The sequence below is a fragment of the Cryptomeria japonica genome, chromosome 8, assembly GCF_030272615.1.
Source record: "Cryptomeria japonica chromosome 8, Sugi_1.0, whole genome shotgun sequence".
NCBI classification, from domain to species: Eukaryota; Viridiplantae; Streptophyta; class Pinopsida; order Cupressales; family Cupressaceae; genus Cryptomeria; species Cryptomeria japonica.
In genome coordinates this window covers 673965718-673983899 of record NC_081412.1, presented here as the reverse complement: position 1 = coordinate 673983899, position 18182 = coordinate 673965718, and the positions used below count along the sequence as shown (strand labels likewise).

General features: G+C 34.9%; 1 protein-coding gene across 2 annotated transcripts; it reads left to right on the top strand.

The window, feature by feature from the left end:
• Positions 1–1040: 1040 nt before the first annotated feature.
• On the top strand, positions 1041–12191 carry LOC131857261 (putative disease resistance protein At4g11170). Of its 2 annotated transcripts, XM_059209515.1 has the most exons (7): positions 1041–1223; positions 1654–1791; positions 7712–7898; positions 8322–8904; positions 8989–9243; positions 9401–10033; positions 10130–12191. In XM_059209515.1, the coding sequence occupies exons 3-7, from the start codon at positions 7768–7770 to the stop codon at positions 12095–12097; spliced, it is 3570 nt and encodes a 1189-aa protein (XP_059065498.1). In that variant the 5' UTR covers positions 1041–1223; positions 1654–1791; positions 7712–7767; the 3' UTR covers positions 12098–12191. The 2 variants fall into 2 exon arrangements, with proteins under 2 accessions (XP_059065498.1, XP_059065499.1); XM_059209516.1 differs by lacking the exon at positions 7712–7898 and having other exon boundaries at positions 1059–1223.
• The last annotated feature ends 5991 nt before the right edge of the window (positions 12192–18182 follow it).

The following is an 18182-nucleotide window of genomic DNA, read 5'->3' as shown; positions in this document are numbered from 1 at the left end:
ATTTTTGAGATGTATTTTCATAGATGCATTGAATTTAAGCTCTTAATTTTTTAAAATGAGGCATCATTATCATTATTGATCTCTTTTCCTCAAATCCACATGCTCTTGGCTCTTATGGCTTAGGGCTAACTATTCTTTAACAAGTTAGGATCATAAATCTTTTTAGGAAATCTTGCAAGTAGTGGAAGAGCACTAGTAGCTGTCATAGCTAACTTCATGTACCCACAGATCCTAAACGATACCTCAAATTTTGATGATTTTTTTTAGTTGTCTTCGCATGCGACTCAACTGTTTATAGCTATTGTTCTAGGTTTTGGGTAGTAACGATGCACGTTGTGAGATTAGTTATGCACACAAAGGTAAAAAAGTATACATTTCAAAGTGTCGCATGATACCTAATTAAAGATGTTCAAATAACTGTCCACTCAAAATCGCCAATACTTGTGGACAAATGTCCCAATAGTTTTGTACAAATGTTCCAATAGTGGTGTATAAATGGGACAATTCTGAACAAAAATTGACAAAAAGTGATTGGCTATTGGTACATGTGAAATTTATTAATGGCCTTTTCAAAAATTCGAACTATGACGCCCATTGGGGGGTCACTATGATAATAAGTGTGCGGTCATTAGAACTATAACGATTACTAGTGCTCTTCCCCTGATCTCTTCTCACATATAATGCAAAATTATCATATAATCCTTGTAGCCATGTTGAAATTCGTTAGTACTTTTTCCATTTTACAATTACAAGTTCTTCACAATGGTCATTCTTGTATTTCATTGCATTTCCCTAAGATGTGAAATTTGATTGAGATGTTCTCTTTCATTGAATCTATAGATTTCACGTTACAAAATGGAATTGAAAAGTAGGATGCATTTTTCGTAGGCTCTCAAATTAGAGTTAATGCTACCTAGCTCTTTTTTAATTAAGGAATCTCAATTTTAGCTTTTATTGCTTGGATGCCCGTATTCACCGCCACGGAAGTTTCCTTTCTTAGGGTTCTCTTGTACGGGCACTTTCCTAGCAAGTTTAGGTGTGAGAATGTGGACGAAATAGTCTGCTTTCCCCTCTTTCAGTGCGCAAACCCCAGCTTGCTTGTTCGGGGAAAAATGGCTTTGTGAGAAGTTATTTAATTCGTTAAGCGATAAGATGGTATACGGAGCTCTCTGCCTGCGCCATAAATAATAGGGCAAAGTAAGGCAGTAAAGCTGTTACCAAAGGTACGTAAGTGGTAGTTTTTATGCAAAATCTATGTTCTCTTTTATGTTCATTTTTCAGTACCCATTACAACTGTGGTGAAGGAAAGTAGATTTAATTGTTCTGGGTTCTAATTAAAGTTGAATCTGCTGATAAAATGCTCAAGGTAAAAGGAATGTTGCCTTTGATTTCGTTTCTGCTTTGTAGCTGGGGTTTTCTTGCTTTGCAGCTACTTTCTGTTTCCTATTCTAAATTTTATCTACTGATAAAATGGTCAACTGTCCAGTAGTGGGTAATTGGTTTAATTACTAGTTATCTGTGTTCTTTTTATGCTTTTTCTCAGTAACCTTTATAACTGCGGTGGAGGAAAGTAGATTAAATTAGCCACTTTCCTAGCAAGTTTAGGTGAGACCATGCGGACGAAATAGTCTGATTTCCCCTTTTTTAGCGCAGAAACCCCTGCTTCGTTGTTCTGTCGAAATTGGCTTTGTGAGAAGTTATTTAGTTCGTTAAGCAATAACGTGGCATCGAGAGTCTCCAACAGCACCAGAAATAATAGGGCAAATGAAGACAGTAATACTGCTACCACAGGTATGTAGTTTTTCTGCAAAATCTGCGTTCTTTTTCTATGCTTTTTTAGAGTACCCTTTACAACTGTAATGGAGGCTCAGAGTAGATCAAATTCTTCTGGGTGCTGATTAAAGATGAATCTGCTGAAAAAATACTAACATATAAGGGATGTTGGCTTTGATTTTGTTTCTGCTTTGTAGCTGGGGTTTTCTTTCTAGCTATTCTCTGTTTTCTATTCAAAATTTTATTGCTGATAAAAGGCCGGTCAACCGTCCTGTAGTGGGTAATTGGTTTGGTTATCAGTTATCATGTTACAGTAAGGATTGGTTCCCAAACGTCCTGTTTTTATTTGTTTTTGGAAAATATATATATAATTTATGATAAAATATTTTTTTATATTTAGGAATTTTTATGGTTTAAGTGTATTTGAGTTGGAGTAGTATTAGGATGGGTCAGAAGGCCCAATGCTTCATTTCTACATAGATCCAATGTGTGTTAAGTAGAGACCATTCATTCTCACGAGAGATGGATTGTTGTGAATTACTACTCATGAAACATGGGTCAATGAGTTTGACTAAAAAACTATAGAGTTGAATCCTAATAGCAATATCATAATTTGACTTGTTATGGAAAATATTAGGAAGTTTAAAAAAGTTTGTGATAGTTGATCCTATCAATCAAATCTTTTGTTTTTTATTTTTCATTCTTTTAATTTTTCATTTGTTTCACAATAAATAAATTGAATATAAGAAACATCAATCAAAAACATTAACATATTTGTTCTTGATGTCCATATAGATATGATAATTAAAAAACAATTATTTTCCCTAATTCCACTATCTCAGATAAACAAAAGTCACCAACTCTCTTATATGCTGATTATAGATAATTATTTTTATTTATCTATCTCATATTTTAATAGAAACATTATAATTAAATGATTTTTGTTATTATATATGTCAATAAAATAATTAAATATTTTTAATGAATGAAAAATAATAAATTTAAAATAAATAAAATAATAATTAATTAAAATAAAACAATTACAATTTTTTTTTAAACTAATAACTTTAAAATAAAAAAAATTAAATTTAAATACTAACCATTTGCCTATGTTGCTAGGCAATCATTTTATAAAACTCAATTAATACTTAACTAAAAGCTTTTAAATATATGATTGATGTGTATTCTGTCTTTGACAGCTCTATGATGAATTAGAAATATTGTTGCCCAATTATTATTTAGTTGTGCATACGTGGATTCCAAAGTTTGAATGACGTGAGTTTGCAAAGCTTTTGCCAAAAAGTACGTCCGTTGACAGAAGCATTGTTTACTGTGCTCAATTGAGTAATTGTGTAGTCGCTATAGCTCCCTCCAATTGCAGTCTTGTGATTAAGTAGCAGTGAGGGAGAAATTATTAATGATTTAACTTAGTGCGTTTATCGTAAAACTCCAATTGCAGTTTTTACCTCAATTGCAATTTGTAGGCCATGTTCGGTTCACATAGACAAATTTATATATCATTTAATGATTTTTTTTAGATTGATGTGAAAATTTTAACCAAGGTAAAAGTCTAGAGTCAGTTTGCCTAGGCAATAATTCATTACAGTCAAAGTCAAAGGTACAGTATTTTTATTTAAAATTATAAAAATATATTACATAATTTTGAAATAGCATAATTAGTTCTTTGATTCAATGCTTCTCATGAAATTTAGTTTTTGTTTTAGTCACATGGTGGTAGTTCTTATTCTTTATGATATGTTTTATTTAATTAAAAAAATACTAACATATAATTATTCAAAAGAACAAATAATAATAACTAGTTAAAATAATTAAAATTAACATTAAGATGTTAAAAAAATTAGTTTGTCTTTTTATTAGTTTAAAATTATAATAAATTAAAAAATAAAGAATCAAACAACAAAAGGTGATTACTTCTAAGACTTGATGTTTGTGTATCAATATCAATAATCTTTTCAATATGAAAAAGATTTAATTCTTGACTTGAAAATAGTTGTTATTTTCAAGATATATAGGTGTGTTGTTGAAAGAGACTCTCATATCTTGGTTAAGAAGATCGATGCCTTAGAAGTTGTTGACTAAGGCGCTTTATCTCAAACCTTAGCTTATAGAGTTGGGAGGTCCAACATTTTAGAACATGCAAATAAGGTGACACAATAGCATGCTAATTTAAGGCTCAATTCAAACTTTTGTAATTTTTCCATGCCTTTAATCTATATGTGCATGGGATATGTGTATCCAATTTGTGGCTAGCATAAATTTTAAATATCTTGTGGGGATATGTGTATCTAATTTTTTATAGTTATGGTAAACAAAGAGAGAACTTTTGTATTTAACCTATGGGAATTAGTGGCCATAATTGGAGGATAAATTGATTGATGAAGGGAGATCCTTATCGATACTAGCATACACAAAATATTGCACATCAATCATTTACTAAACTTGATAAAATCATCAATAATCATAAGGTGCTCAAAATTTCTTCAACGCCCATCATAACTTTTTCTTCCTAATATTAAAATGGTGGATCAAGAAGCCTAATTGAAACAAGGGTCACATTAATATCCTTCCCCTCTCGCTTAAAAATTAATTTTTCACTTTTGGCACGAATAGCTCTAATCTACCTAAAGACCAAAGACCAGGGTTCTAACAAATTCCTCATAATTCAATAAAGAAATAAGGATAAATCCTTTACCCTTGGTTGAGATCTCAACCTAACCTTTTAGTCTCTATTTTATTTAGGTCTACCACTTAGCCAAGAACTTAGGAAATTCCCAATGACCATATTTTCCATTATACTTGGATACATATCAACCACCAAGTCAGGTATCTCAAGATGGATGCCACCATTCTCTAGGAATGATTCAAATGGAATGAGAATATCATCACAAATAGAATGCTTATGAAAATATTTATCCATGATCGATGACTATCCCTACTCTCAAAATTTGGAGTACAACTCTTTGGTTCAAAAAAAAACATGTGACATTGTTGCATTTCATGAGGGAGGAAAATTTATTTGGTGAGAATCTATCAAATTGAATTATAGTGGATGGTGTAAGCATTGAAATTAATTAAAAACAAGAAAACAAAAGACTTGAAAATGTAAAACAAAGATCAAACATATAATTCTTATTTATCAATACTATTGCAATTTGCTGAATTAATCATGCAAAAGTTTTAATCTGTAACACCAAATAACCTCCACATGACAAGAGAGAAGCAACAAAGAAGATTTTATTCCACTAATATCAATAATAAAATACGATACAAGGGATTCCTTGATTATATAGGCAAGAAGAGGGCATAAGATTAGAAATGAACATGACACATATGTCTTAATCTTATGACATGAGATAACTAACTAAACAAATATTAAATGATGTAGGTAGCAACATTAAATAAAGATAAGATATTGTATGTCTTATCTTAACAACTAGGATTTATAGAATGCCACCTAGGACCTAAGTATTAAACTTAAGTCATGTGAAGTCCCCACTAAGAACTAGTTAGGTACACGACCTTTACTAAGTAAAAAACCTTATTCACACCAACACATTCCTGAAGTGCAACTTAGGGAGGAACAAAAACTATGTGAAGATGTTGAAGATGGGTCTTAGCAACAAGGCCCAATGAGGTACCCATGTACAAATGGAATACAATCTCTCATAAAGAGAGAAAGGGAGAAAAACCTTATGGGGGAAAAATCCTCACTAAAAGAGGACTCATCAAGACGTCCCAAGGAGAAATTCCTTCACCCTAACATTGATTGCATCTAAATAGAATGAGGCAATGCCAAAGGTTAAGTGAAGATGTCTACAACCTACTAATTCATAAGAAAATACTTCAAACTAAGAACACCATCCTAGATGAGCTATCCGATGAAGTCCATGTGGATTTCAATATGCTTGGTACATTGATGCTCCACTTGGTTGTGAGAAATTTAAATAGAACTTTGATTGTCTCGCCAAAGAGTTGTAAGATGATTAGAAGGAAATTCAAACTTAGTCATCAAATATCAAAGATAAAGAACCTCATGGGTAGCCAAGATTGCACCTTAATACTCATCCTCAATCAATGACAATTTGTTGCTTGCAAGACCATGCAATTGGGTTAGGACCAAGGCAAAAGACAAAGCTGTGAGTATACTTCTAATCATTTACATCACTAGCCTAATCTAGTAAGTGAAGCCCACAATTTGAGTAGCACTTGATGTTTAGCGAATGCCAACTGTGTAGTGTATATATGTAACTCATCATATTGTGTTGGCTAGCTTCCAATCACTCTCATGAGGATCTTAAGAGAAATAGGAGACAAGTCTAATTGCAAAGGAATTATCAGGATGACTATGTCCCAAGTTCAAAATGTTGCCAACCAACTATCGATACAAAGTAGCATTAACTGAAGGATTAGTGGTAGGCATGCAATCGACCATTCCAAATATATGAAGAAAAGAAAGAGGATACTTCTATTAGAAGATAGAAATTTCATTTGAAGAGTGATGAACTTGAAGAGAAAGGAAGTAATGCAAGGGGCCAAGGTCAATCATATCAAAATGCTTGATCAAAGCGTCCTAAGTATCTTAAATCATTGAAGAACTGCCAGTAAGAATCAAATCATTGACATAGAGCACAAGAATTAGAGGATCCTTCCCATGTCTTCGAGCATAAATTATGGATTGAAATGGCATCGTGTGAAACCCAAAAGTAAGAAAGAAACTATCCATCTTATCGTAGTAGGCATGAGGGGCCTACTTGAAACCATACAATGAACACCAAAGCTTGCAAATTGAGATATCCAATTTATTTAGATAGTGAAGAGGGCTCAATTGTCCTCATTCTCGTCTTCTTTCAACCGATTTCACTAATTTGTATTTAATGCATTCAAAACATTTTGATTTGCAGGCTCGGTGAATCATACTTCTACTAATTCTCAAAGACCTTGGGATAATACTCCCATATTCATAGTTCTCTGTGGTGAACAACAGAAGCTTGAAAGGAATGTTGTTGCCATTTTCCATTCAAAATTTCTTGGAGAAAAATTGCTATCTCATGGTGTTTATCCTAAAAATTTATTGGAGTTTTGCTACCAATTCTAGTTTATGTTTGGTGTCCATAGGCAAATTCATATAACATCATTTAATGATTTAAATTTTAGATTGACGTGAAAATTATAATGAGAGGTAAAAGCCTACAGTCAATTTGCTTACACAATAATTTATTTATAGGAATGGTAGAATATTTAAAACATATATTAGTTTAAAACATTTACATCTTAATTATAAAATTTAGATAGTTTTTATATTAAAAAAGTTACAAAAATATTCAGCTCTAGCATTAAATGCAAACTCACATGTCATTGAAAGAGAGAAAATATTTGTAGGTGTGGCAACTTAAATGTCACCATAATAATTACAGACCAACAAGAAGCCAAAACTCTAGCAAAAACCAAATTTCTTCATCACTTCAATTATATTATTTTAGAAAATAAAAATATATATATCTTATATTTGTATAAATTTTTACTTAAAAATTAACTATTTTTTATTTTTCATACATATAAATTTTAATAATTTATTTGTAAACCTTTCTAAATAAACATTTATTAACATATATTACTAGTTGTTTCTCCTAATAACCCTCATTAAGGTTATTCCCATTGTAATGAAGGTTGTTAGACACGAGTTTTTGGAATGGTGGAATATTATTTTTCTTTATTTTTAAATTCTTAAATTTCATACAAACATTAGAACAAAGGAAATATTATATGATCTTGGGATCCCTAGTAATTACACAACACACAAATATATGCATTTTTCCATTATATAGATATTGGAAAGTCATTGTTTACTTGTCTTTGTTATCCACATATATAGGAAAGTCGTTGCATACTTGTCTTCATTGACCTTTTATCCATGTAGGCTCATGATCTCCCACCAATTTATTGTGTGAAGAAATATTAGCAAAATACCTCCCAATGGATCACATCGACACCACTCAATTAAAGAAATTAAGCAGAGGAGAATATTCTCAAGCTCGGCGTTCGATCGGGGAGACTACAAATTTACGCACTACTGAGTTCTCCCAGCCCAACAAACCGATTCGCAAGTGAGATACATTTTATTTGAATGTTTCCTTTTGCACCATAAAGAAAAATTAAAAAATAGACAGAAATTGCTACATAGCAATAAACATAATATTGTTTCAAAAAGTAGATAAAATTTTATTTTCATTCAAAAGCTGAAATACAAAACAATGATCAAAGACAAAGATTTCATTACAATTTACCTCTTTATATAGAAATCTTTGGTACATGAATACCAGCTAAAAATACAAAATCAAACATGAAGTTAAAATCTTGATGTAAATTTTACTTTTAGAGCTCTTATTTTAGCTCTTACAAACTGCAAGTGAAAGAAATTATCAATATTCTATTTTTATCTAATTGAATGAACCGCAGTTCAAATTACAATTGACCACATACATGTGGGAAAATAAACATGCCAACATACTCGTTATTTCGCTTAACAGTGACCATGAACAGAAGCTTTTGGTGGCTAAAGAAGTATTTCTCAGTCACAGCGGTAAGCAGAAAAATTTTGTTAGGCAGCTAAATAGAGACCTTGCAAACCACGGCGTTTCCTGCTTCTTTGATCAAGATCGTGAAAGTCTGCCATTGGGAGAAGATTTCCCCTCCCGTATATTCGAAGCCGCCAAGACATGCAAAGTAGCAGTTTTTCTCCTATCGAAGGATTTCCTCGAATCAAAGTGGCCCATGCTGGAACTCTCTGCTTGTGTGGAAGCGAGAGACAGAACCCGTACGAATCCCAATCTCAAAATTTTACCCTTGTTCTTCCAGATTTCACCAGATGCTCTTAAAGACACGAAGGTAGACAATGAAAAGTGGAAACAGTTGAAGATATCCGGGGAAAAGCAAGCCGAATGGCTCCGAGATTTGGAACTAATACGGCGAATTAATGGGATAAATTTCAGGGAAAATGATGATGAAGTGAAGTTCAGAGATGATATTGTGAAGGAAATCTGGCATATACTTCCAACATCCTCGCCAAGGTATCTTGTCCGTTGTATGCAAGGACAAGAACGAATGTGTCAGGTGAAAACACTTCATTAAGTTCTTTTGCTTTTATCAGGCATATATGCATTGAGTTTATTTATTTATTATATTTATTGGCTGCAGGAGGTTGCAGATTTCTTCAAATCTGTCCAGTCCGTCAAAAAGGGAACCAGTATTGCAGGATTGTATGGAATACCGGGCCAGGGGAAAACTACAGTTGCCAAGGCTTTCTGCAACTTCAAAATGGGGGATTTCGAAGGTAAAGTATGCCATCTGGAATTTTCTAGAGGCGATTCATTTGAAAGAACAAAGCTTGCCCTGCAATATCTCACTCGCTGCCCTCAGTTGATTCTTCAAACACTGACAGACCGAGATCAGGTGAGCAATTTCATATGTTCTAATTTTGTTTGCCAGGATGTTCTTTCCCTTTCCATATAGAATTCTATTTACAGTTCCACTGTTATGTAAATGACTCTAAACAAAGAATCTTCAACAAGATTTATAAGTACTCTGTATTTTTTAATATGGCTCACAGGCACAAGTTGAGTTGTATAGACGAGTGAAGGGCCAAAGGATATTGTTGGTTCTCGACAATGTCACAGAAGAAAGTATTGACGAAGTAACGGACTATCTTAAGGCGGAGTTGGGAGAAAACAGCTGCATCCTTTTGAGCGCTCGGAGTGTAGATGTTCTAGAAAAGCATTTCAAGATAGGTAAGCGGTCATGCATGCGCGTCCCAAGGCTTGAAGATAACGAGGCCATAGAAATCTTGTTGGAAAAGGCACCTATAGATGTGTCAACGATGGGGGCAGAGGAAAAAGTTTTTGCTGTCAAGTGTGCAGACAGATTTTTGTTCGAAGAGGTCGGTCGGAGAGGTAAAACATTTCATCCGTTAGCCTTAAAAGCTTTCGGCGGCCACCTCTTCAGTAAATATGGTCCGCATTTGTCAAAGTGGGCTGGTGAGATAGAAGGCTGGGTAAACCGATGTAGCTATGGTTTGGATGATTTGTTGGCTGTGCTGGGCAAAGCTTTTGATAGCATGCGTTCCGAATATCGCACCATATTCATGCTTCTCACCCTATATATGCCGCCTCGTATGTCTCCCCACAAAGTTACTGAGTGGCTGGCAATGGTTCTAAACAAAGAGATCTCATTTATTGAGAAAGCAGTGAGTTTGAATATTTGCTTTTAAAACATTTTAGTTTATGATTGTTGTGCGTTTAATTGAAATTCCGCTGAATGCTTAATTTATATGTGGTTTCAGGTTGAGGATTTATGTAAGATGGCTCTTATTGAAGAATTTGCATCTAAAATTCGCATACACGATCTATATATTGAATTCGCACAAAGCAAAGCAAATGAAATGGGGAGATGGCTGTGGTGGAAGGGCGACCTATGTAGTACACGTTGGTTAATATCACAGCACAATGCAGGTTTTGAATTGGCTAAGTTGGAGCAGTGCAAGCATCGAAGACCGTCCCAGATCACCCCGCACGACCTTCAAAATCTCTTGGTGCTTCAGCTTGTAGGTGTGCAGAATATGAGAAAGCTTGACTTGGGCGGGATGCGTCGTCTCAGAAGTATTATAATACACAAATGCAATGACTTGACTATGCTTGAAGGTATGGAGAAATTGCAACAGCTGGCGTGGCTTCAGATAAGCGAGGTAAATACAATGTTTAAACTTCCGGTGCTAAGCAGCCTCGAAGGTTTACAACATCTTGAGATTGACATTGCAGGCAGGCAGGTGGTCAATCGGCTGGGAGATCTTAGCGGCTGTGTTTTTCTGAGAGAGATAAAGGTTCGTTGTCCATCCCTCTTGGACTTCCCAAGGTTGAATGGTTTGCCGCATTTGGAGAAAGTGGAATTTAGTGTGTGTGATAAAGTGAAGGGGCCTCTCGACTGTAGAGAATGTGTGGAGCTTCTAAGTATTGTCATCGACAGTTGCTCCCAGATGGCTTCGTTACCGCTCCTGGTTGGATGTAAGAAACTATCCAAAATTGTATTGTGGGAATGTGATGCAGTGAAGGCATGTCCAGATATAGATGTGCCAGGTGCTTTGAAGACACTAGAGTTGTTTGTTTCATCAAAAGCTGCTACGGCGCCCCAAAGTTTAGAGTCTTGTTACACACTACAAATTCTTAAACTATGCAATATGGTTGAACTAAGGGAGCTTCCCAGTTTCAGACTTCTATCAAATTTGACTGTGCTCAAACTTGACAAGTGTGGTATAAGGGAGCCACCAGACCTAACATGTTGTGTCTTGTTGGAGGTTGTTTACTTTTTCACGCTGATGCATTTAAAAAGGTTTCCTAACTTCTCACTATTGAGGAGTTTAAAGAAGTTAACTCTTTATGATTGCTGGAGGGTTGAAGATCCTCCTGATATTAGTGGCTGCCATGAATTACAGGTATTCCATCTAGTCTATAACGACAATATGAAAGGACTTCCAAACATGGGAGATTTCCAACGGTTGGAGGAAATCAAATTGAGTTGGCATTCTTATAAGGAAATTGATGTCGATAGTTCTGAATTCCATGTGGATCTTCAACCTTATGAGGATCTTCAATCTCGTCTGGAGCACTTTAAAGACGAAAACTTCTCGAACTTAAGTGATGTAAGCATACCAGGAGCATTGAAAGAGTGGCAGTGGCTAAAGAACCAGACAATACTGGGGAAAAGGTATGTCCGTGGGGCAAAGACCTATTATTCTATTACAGCTCCGTATGAATTGCGGAAGCGAAGCCAGTTTTCAGAGAAAGTATTGGTCGAAACTATTGGAAGGGCAAATTTTGAACGCGCTGCATTCAAATATTCAAATTTATTTTATAGAACAGAATTGATGTATACGGTAAAGCGGTCAATAGTTGGGCAGTGTTCTAGGGATCTTATAATATTTGTGGTTGTAGTGTGTACGTTGTTAGCAGGGGGAGAATGGTTAAGGGATCGTATTGTTGATATAAGCAGGAGAGAATGGTTAAGTTATTCTATTGAATGGTTAAGGGATCATATTGTTAATATACGCAGGGGAGAATGTTGGAGGGATTGTATTGAATGGTTAAGCGATCGTCTTGTTGATGTAAGCAAGGTAAGCAGGGCAAAATTGTTATGGGGTCGTCTTGTTAATATAAGCCAGGCAGGATGGTTACGGTTAAGATATTTTTATCTTAAATTTGCTTTTACAATACTTGGATGGGTGTGGGTGTTACTTAGATGGTGGAGGTTTTTGTAATGGGTAGATAGGCTTATGTTCTCTTGAGCAATACTGAAGGGTTTTCTTATTGGTTCTTTCCCTTCAGTGCTCTTTGAACCAGACACCTGTAAAAAAAAGCTCAATATTTAATATAATTTTAGTGGTTCTATCCACTTTTATCAAAAAAAAAAAAGAAAAAAAATAAGCAGAACATTTAAAAAGAGAGAAAAAAAAGAAGAAAAGAAGCTAGAGCATAAACAAAAAACAACGCATGCAATGTAATAGATTGTTGCAACGACACTAGCGCTATTAATGTCGGTGAAGATTACAAAGGCAGACATAGATACAAAGCTCTGTAGAGGTCTCTAATTTGTTATGATAATGATAATCAAATTCTTACATTAGTCCTTGTTTTATAATTACAGAAGGGCAGTTCATAAACTTGCAGTGCACGGCAAGTAAAGAATCAGATTGCAAGCGGTAGAAGAAGTGGATACGGATGCCACTTTGCAAATGAGGTAATGTTAAAAGGATTAAGGCGGTTCTTAATGACATTTGGCAGGACGTTTCCTATTGGCAGAAGTTTCCAGTAAGCTGGTGAACAGACGGTGTTCGTCCTAAGCATTGCTGCTATTATTCTCCCCCTTAGTGTAATAAATCCTCGATATTAGCATAAAAATTCTTTGAAATTGCTTTTGTAAACACATCTGCTAGCTAATCATTATTTTTGCAAAACTGTAGTTCAATATGTCCATCTGCCACAAGATTGTTGATGAAATGATGTCGGATATCTATAGGCTTAGTTCGACTATGGAAAATATATTCTTTGTTATAAAAATAGTAGAATTATTGTCATAGTAAACATTTGTGGGTGTATTTTATTCTTGCTTCAAATCTGCGAGTATTCTCCTCAACAAAATTGCTTGACATGTTGTAAATGTTGCTACAATGTACTCTGCTTCCATTAACAATAGTGATATTGTTAATTGTTTCTTTGAACACCAAGAAATTGTGCCTTATCCCAAGCTGAATACATATCTTGATGTACTTTTCTGTTGTTAATAGATATTGCCCAATGATTGTCTATATATCCAACCAATCTAAAGTTGTCTATTGGTGTATAAAAAATGTCAGAGTTGCATGTACCATGAACATACCCAAGTATCCTCTTTATTGCATAAATCTTGATACTACAATGATCGCATAAATGATGTCAGGTCTAGTTATAGTAAGATACATAAGGCTGCCAACTAAACTTCTATATAGTTTTGTATCTATCTTTTTGGTATCATCATCTTTGGCCAATTTTAATTTTATATCCAAAGGTGTATCTGATTGTTTGCAATTCTTCATTCTAAATTTATCAAGAAAATCAGTTATATACTTTTCTCGTGTATCACTAAATTTCTTGACTTCTATTCCTCGAAAGTAAAGTATCAAACCCTAATCAGTCATTTCAAATTCACTCTTCATGGCTTTACTGAATTCTTCTATTAACACTTCACCATTGCTATTGTAAATGAGATCATCAACATATAAAAAAATTATAAGTAAATCATTGGTACCTTTGGACTTAATATAAAGTATAGGTTCACTTTTGCTCCTTTTCAATTCATTCTTCTAAAAATAATCACCTACCTTCACTATCTTTGCTTGAAGTCTCTTCCTTTTGCTTCTTCCTTTTGCTTCCAACTTGAGAACTTTTGAACTTCGTTATTGCATTCTACCACTCTTGAACATAATTCTTGCATTCACAGCTCTCTAAGACTCACACCGATGCTCATGTTTAGCTCTACATATTCTATTCATTGCCATTTCTTCATTACATTGATATCTAAAAGCATTATTGTCATTACACAAAAATGCCATCATTTCTTTGGAGCCCCTTGTTGCTTCTTTGTCAAGTACTTGTAGGCTACTTGGCTTCTATTCTTGAGGAGTGGTAACTCTTAAAAGTTTATTAAGCATATTATCTTGTTGTTATTGATAGCATATTATTTATTTTATCTTTTTTTGTCTATTATTGATATCTTTATCATAGTTGTTTTTGAGGAGTGGTAACTCTTAAAATTTTATTGAGCATATTATCTTATTCTTATTGATAGCATATTATTTCTTTTATCTTTTATATCTATTATTGATATCTTTATCATAGTTGTCCATGGTGGGAACACTAAAGTGGGGGTTTGAAAGAGGCAATGTACTTTTGAATTTTACACTATAGGTAACAACATCCAAGAGCTTTTTGAAATTTAACATTTGTGGTTCCATGCTTATAGTGATGCTAGTAGGGTCCTTCATAGTCACTTGGTACACTAAATTAACCTGTGCACCCGCACATGTCATGGATTTTCTCCTTACATGAACCAAATTGGTCCTTAAATTTATTAGAATAGAAAGGGATGTATAGTTGGGATCATTGAATTCCAAAGTAGAATTGACGTAGGAAACTTACTCCTTAGTGAAAAGAGTGATTTATTGTTCTATGTAGTTGAGAGAGTAGAGGAAAGTGATTTAATATTGAGGAACCATGTCATAGACAATTCTAGGGTCTACCACAACATTTGGATCCATGTGACCTATGCCCAACATAAAGCAATTAGCTGCTCTAATTGTATGTGATTCCTTGATTGGTTTATCTACATTGTTAAACAAGTAGGATGGCATCATGATGGAAAAATTGATGGTGGTAGGGCTCCATGTGGAATGTATGGCTTTTATTAGCATTGTTATGCTATTGATGTGAGGGTGTTGGGATTAAGGTGTCTCAAACTTAAGAGTCCTTAATTTTTTATTTAATTATTTTATTTTGAAATCCTTTATGGTGTCTAAAAATTTAGAAAAATAATGTCATGGGTTGCTATGTTGGGACTATGACAATTTTTTTTTATTTACTACGATGATTACTAGGTCAATGGAAGAGTCATCAAGAGTTATTATTTGACAATTGGTATTAATCATGTAGTTCGCTTTTGACAAGTGGTGTGAGGTAGGTGTTGCATATGGCAAGATGACAATTATGAGTGGGTCATGTGGTAGTGCTTTGGAAAGTTACTATGTGCACATGGTAATGGTAACTTGTTGTTTTAATACAACTAATATTTTAAGCATATGAGTTGATTTTGGAAACCATGGATGCTTAAATTCACTCATGTGTTGAGATCCATATATATGTGGCTTATTAGTGTATTTTGTATGACAAGGTTGAATATTTTCTAATTTGTTATATGCTAGGATTTTCTCTAGAGTATTATGTTATTGTAACTATTCCTAAAGCGCATTGTCTTTGTGTATTATATTATAGTTGTTGGTTGTTATTGATAATACAATTGATATCTAGCTTTTGGAGTGGGTTTTTTTCTCTTGAAAGGGTTTTCCCATGTAAATCTAGTGTCATGAGTTTATTCGTTTAAATATGAATTCGTATGTGTTTATCTAATTTGTAATTGTTAAAGGGTCTGTAAGAAATTTTCGCATTCACTTTTATGTTAGATTTAATATTTGGAAGCATTATTCCACACTTCTTCCTTTCAATTGGAATTAGAGCCTAGCCAACTTTGTTTTGTTTAATAAAAGCGAGATAGGCCCCCGTACCATTACATATCTGCAACGTGATACCTGGGGTACATGAGGAATGTGCACCCAACCAAAAAGCCCCCCACTAACACAAAGAAAAAACCCACGAGGGATACTCGAGGACCAACAAAGAAACTAAAAAACTAGGAAGATTAAAACACCAAAAAAAACACACCTGAAGCACAAAACCTAGCAAACCATCCATGAAAGGGACAAAGAGATGGCCAACTACATGAGGGATTGTCTAGCCTACCAATCCTGGCATAAACTTATGACTATGTTAGAAAAAGTTACCTTTTTGGAAGACCCAAACCCAAAGTCGAAAGACACTAAAGCATAATCTTGAGTAGCTTTCATCAGGGACTTTGTGTTGCTAGCACCTGCAATCATAGCCTCTGTTTGCTTACGCTTCTTCCCTCTTTTCCTATTCAGCTCACTCTGTATGGTCTAGATAGCCTAGAGAGAAGAGTTATGCATGTTGGCAGACTTCTTGTAGGCTAAGATGACTTCCTCAACTTTAATTTTAAAGGCCTCCTAGGCTCGCCTAATATCTTCCATTTCTGATTTAGTTCCAGCCATATTAAGGGTAATCCCACAATAGTGAGTTACACTTTTTAGCCAACTTTGACATTGAAATAATCATTTTGAGAAAAAACTTCACATTCAAACACCTATTACTGCTATTTAACTGTAAGAAATCTGTAGATGATGTTGTTAGAGTATTCAGGTATTTACTTGATTAATTAAACAATATTTGTTTAATTATTTAAGTTCCCTTTATCTCTTTTACACTTAGCTAACTTTAGGTGTATAATAATTAAATTTTTTATTAATTATTATGTGCAAACCTAGGTTTTCCTTTTTAGGGTTTCTTGACCTATTAAAGGTTGAGTTCTTTCTTTTCATTGTAAGGATCATCATATTACACATATTTGTGAATATTGAGCTCTCATCTTTTTGAGCATATTTTTTGTGTATTTGTTTTATCTGTTATTTTCTTCCTTGCTTCTCCTTGTAATAGGCTTTTTAGCTTGCAGAGATCATTTGGGCTCCTGTGGTGTTGTATTTCTCAACTCTAGTACGGTATCAGAGCTTCAGATCTACAGCTATCTGTTCTTTTTTAAAGAATTTTTGCATTGGAAGCAGATCTAGGGTTTCAAGAAGCTTTTTTATTTACTTAGGGATAGACTTTTTTTTCTAAGCACTTTGGGCTTAAACGAACTTCACCATTGTGCTCAGAAGGCCCAAAATCCCCTATAGTCATATAAAACTTGACCATTTTTAGCTCCTGAGCCTTTGGGAGTATTTTTTTCTCCAGTCCCAGGTCGTACGACCCTGACACGCACTTTGAGAAAAAAATTTCAAAAAAAAAAACTTTTTTGCCTTTTTACGGCATGCAGGACGAATTTTTGATTTTGTGAAAAAAAAGAGAAAAAAATAAAAAATAAAAAATATTAGGGCAAAACGGAAAAAAAAAAGTTTTGGTAGGGCCCCCGCCATCGCTGTCAGGGCAGGCCCCGCTGGCTGTCGGCCTCCGACCGCCATCGATGACCTTTGGCCCCTGGCGGCCCCGCCTTCCTGGCCCCCACCGCCGCCTGCAGCGCCAGCTCCCCACCGCCTCCGAACCACTGACCGCCCTAGCTCCGCTTGTCGGAAACCACAGCCCCAACCAAAAACACCTACCCGACCACCGCTGCACCACCTAGTCACCACCCACGGGCCACCTTTGACCGCCCCAGCCACCAAACTACCCCTTCCTCTTGTTTTGAAGGGGGCTTTGGTTTTTTGGCCATACCTTGGGCATACGGAGTCGTTTTTTTGAAAATGAATAGGCGTCGGAAATCTAGTTCCAAGCCGGACCTCGTGATGTTGGTATTTTTTTCCAATTTTTCTGTTTGACTATATTTTTTTTTCAGTCAAAGTGGGGTCTCCTTTTTGCACTCCAGGAGCCATAAAATGAGCATCCGAACTCCGTTTTTCGAAAACTTTATATCATTGGAAAGCTTGTCTTGTGTACTTTCCAGCTGCATGAGTTTTCTTTCCAGATTCTACTCCAATAATTTTTTCTTCAGTTTTTTGTCTTTTCAGCACTCTATGGATATCTTGGTTGTTTCAGGTCCTATGATCTCTTCTCTGAGTAGGATGTCTCTATTTTGGTTCTCTTTTCTATTTCCAATCTTTTTATCATTGTAGCATTTCATTTATGGAAACACACTGAGATAAAGTGCCATCATGCATTGTTTACTTGGAATCTTGCACATCTTGTGCCTTATTGTACATGCACTACTTATAAAGTGCCATGAGGGGGTTAATGTTTGCCTGTTGTTTGCCATCTGCCTTTGTCCAGTGAGTGTTCCTTCCACAACATTCACCTCATGATGTGTGTCAAGTGAGTGTTCCTTCCACGACACTATGTACTTTCTCAGCACCTTCGATGTTCGTGGTTCTTCGTCATCCAGTTCTTGTTGGTCGCTATTTTCAGTGTACCTATCCCTTTCCCTCTTCAGCATTATGGGGAGGTTTGTCCTATTGGTTCTAATGCTTTTGT

Coding starts and splice junctions, on each gene's coding strand:
- LOC131857261 (XM_059209515.1), top strand. CDS start 7,768: ATGGATCACATCGACACCACTCAATTAAAGAAATTAAGCAGAGGAGAA. Junction 9,244..9,400: donor CACTGACAGACCGAGATCAG/GTGAGCAATTTC, acceptor TATGGCTCACAG/GCACAAGTTGAGTTGTATAG. Junction 10,034..10,129: donor TCTCATTTATTGAGAAAGCA/GTGAGTTTGAAT, acceptor ATGTGGTTTCAG/GTTGAGGATTTATGTAAGAT.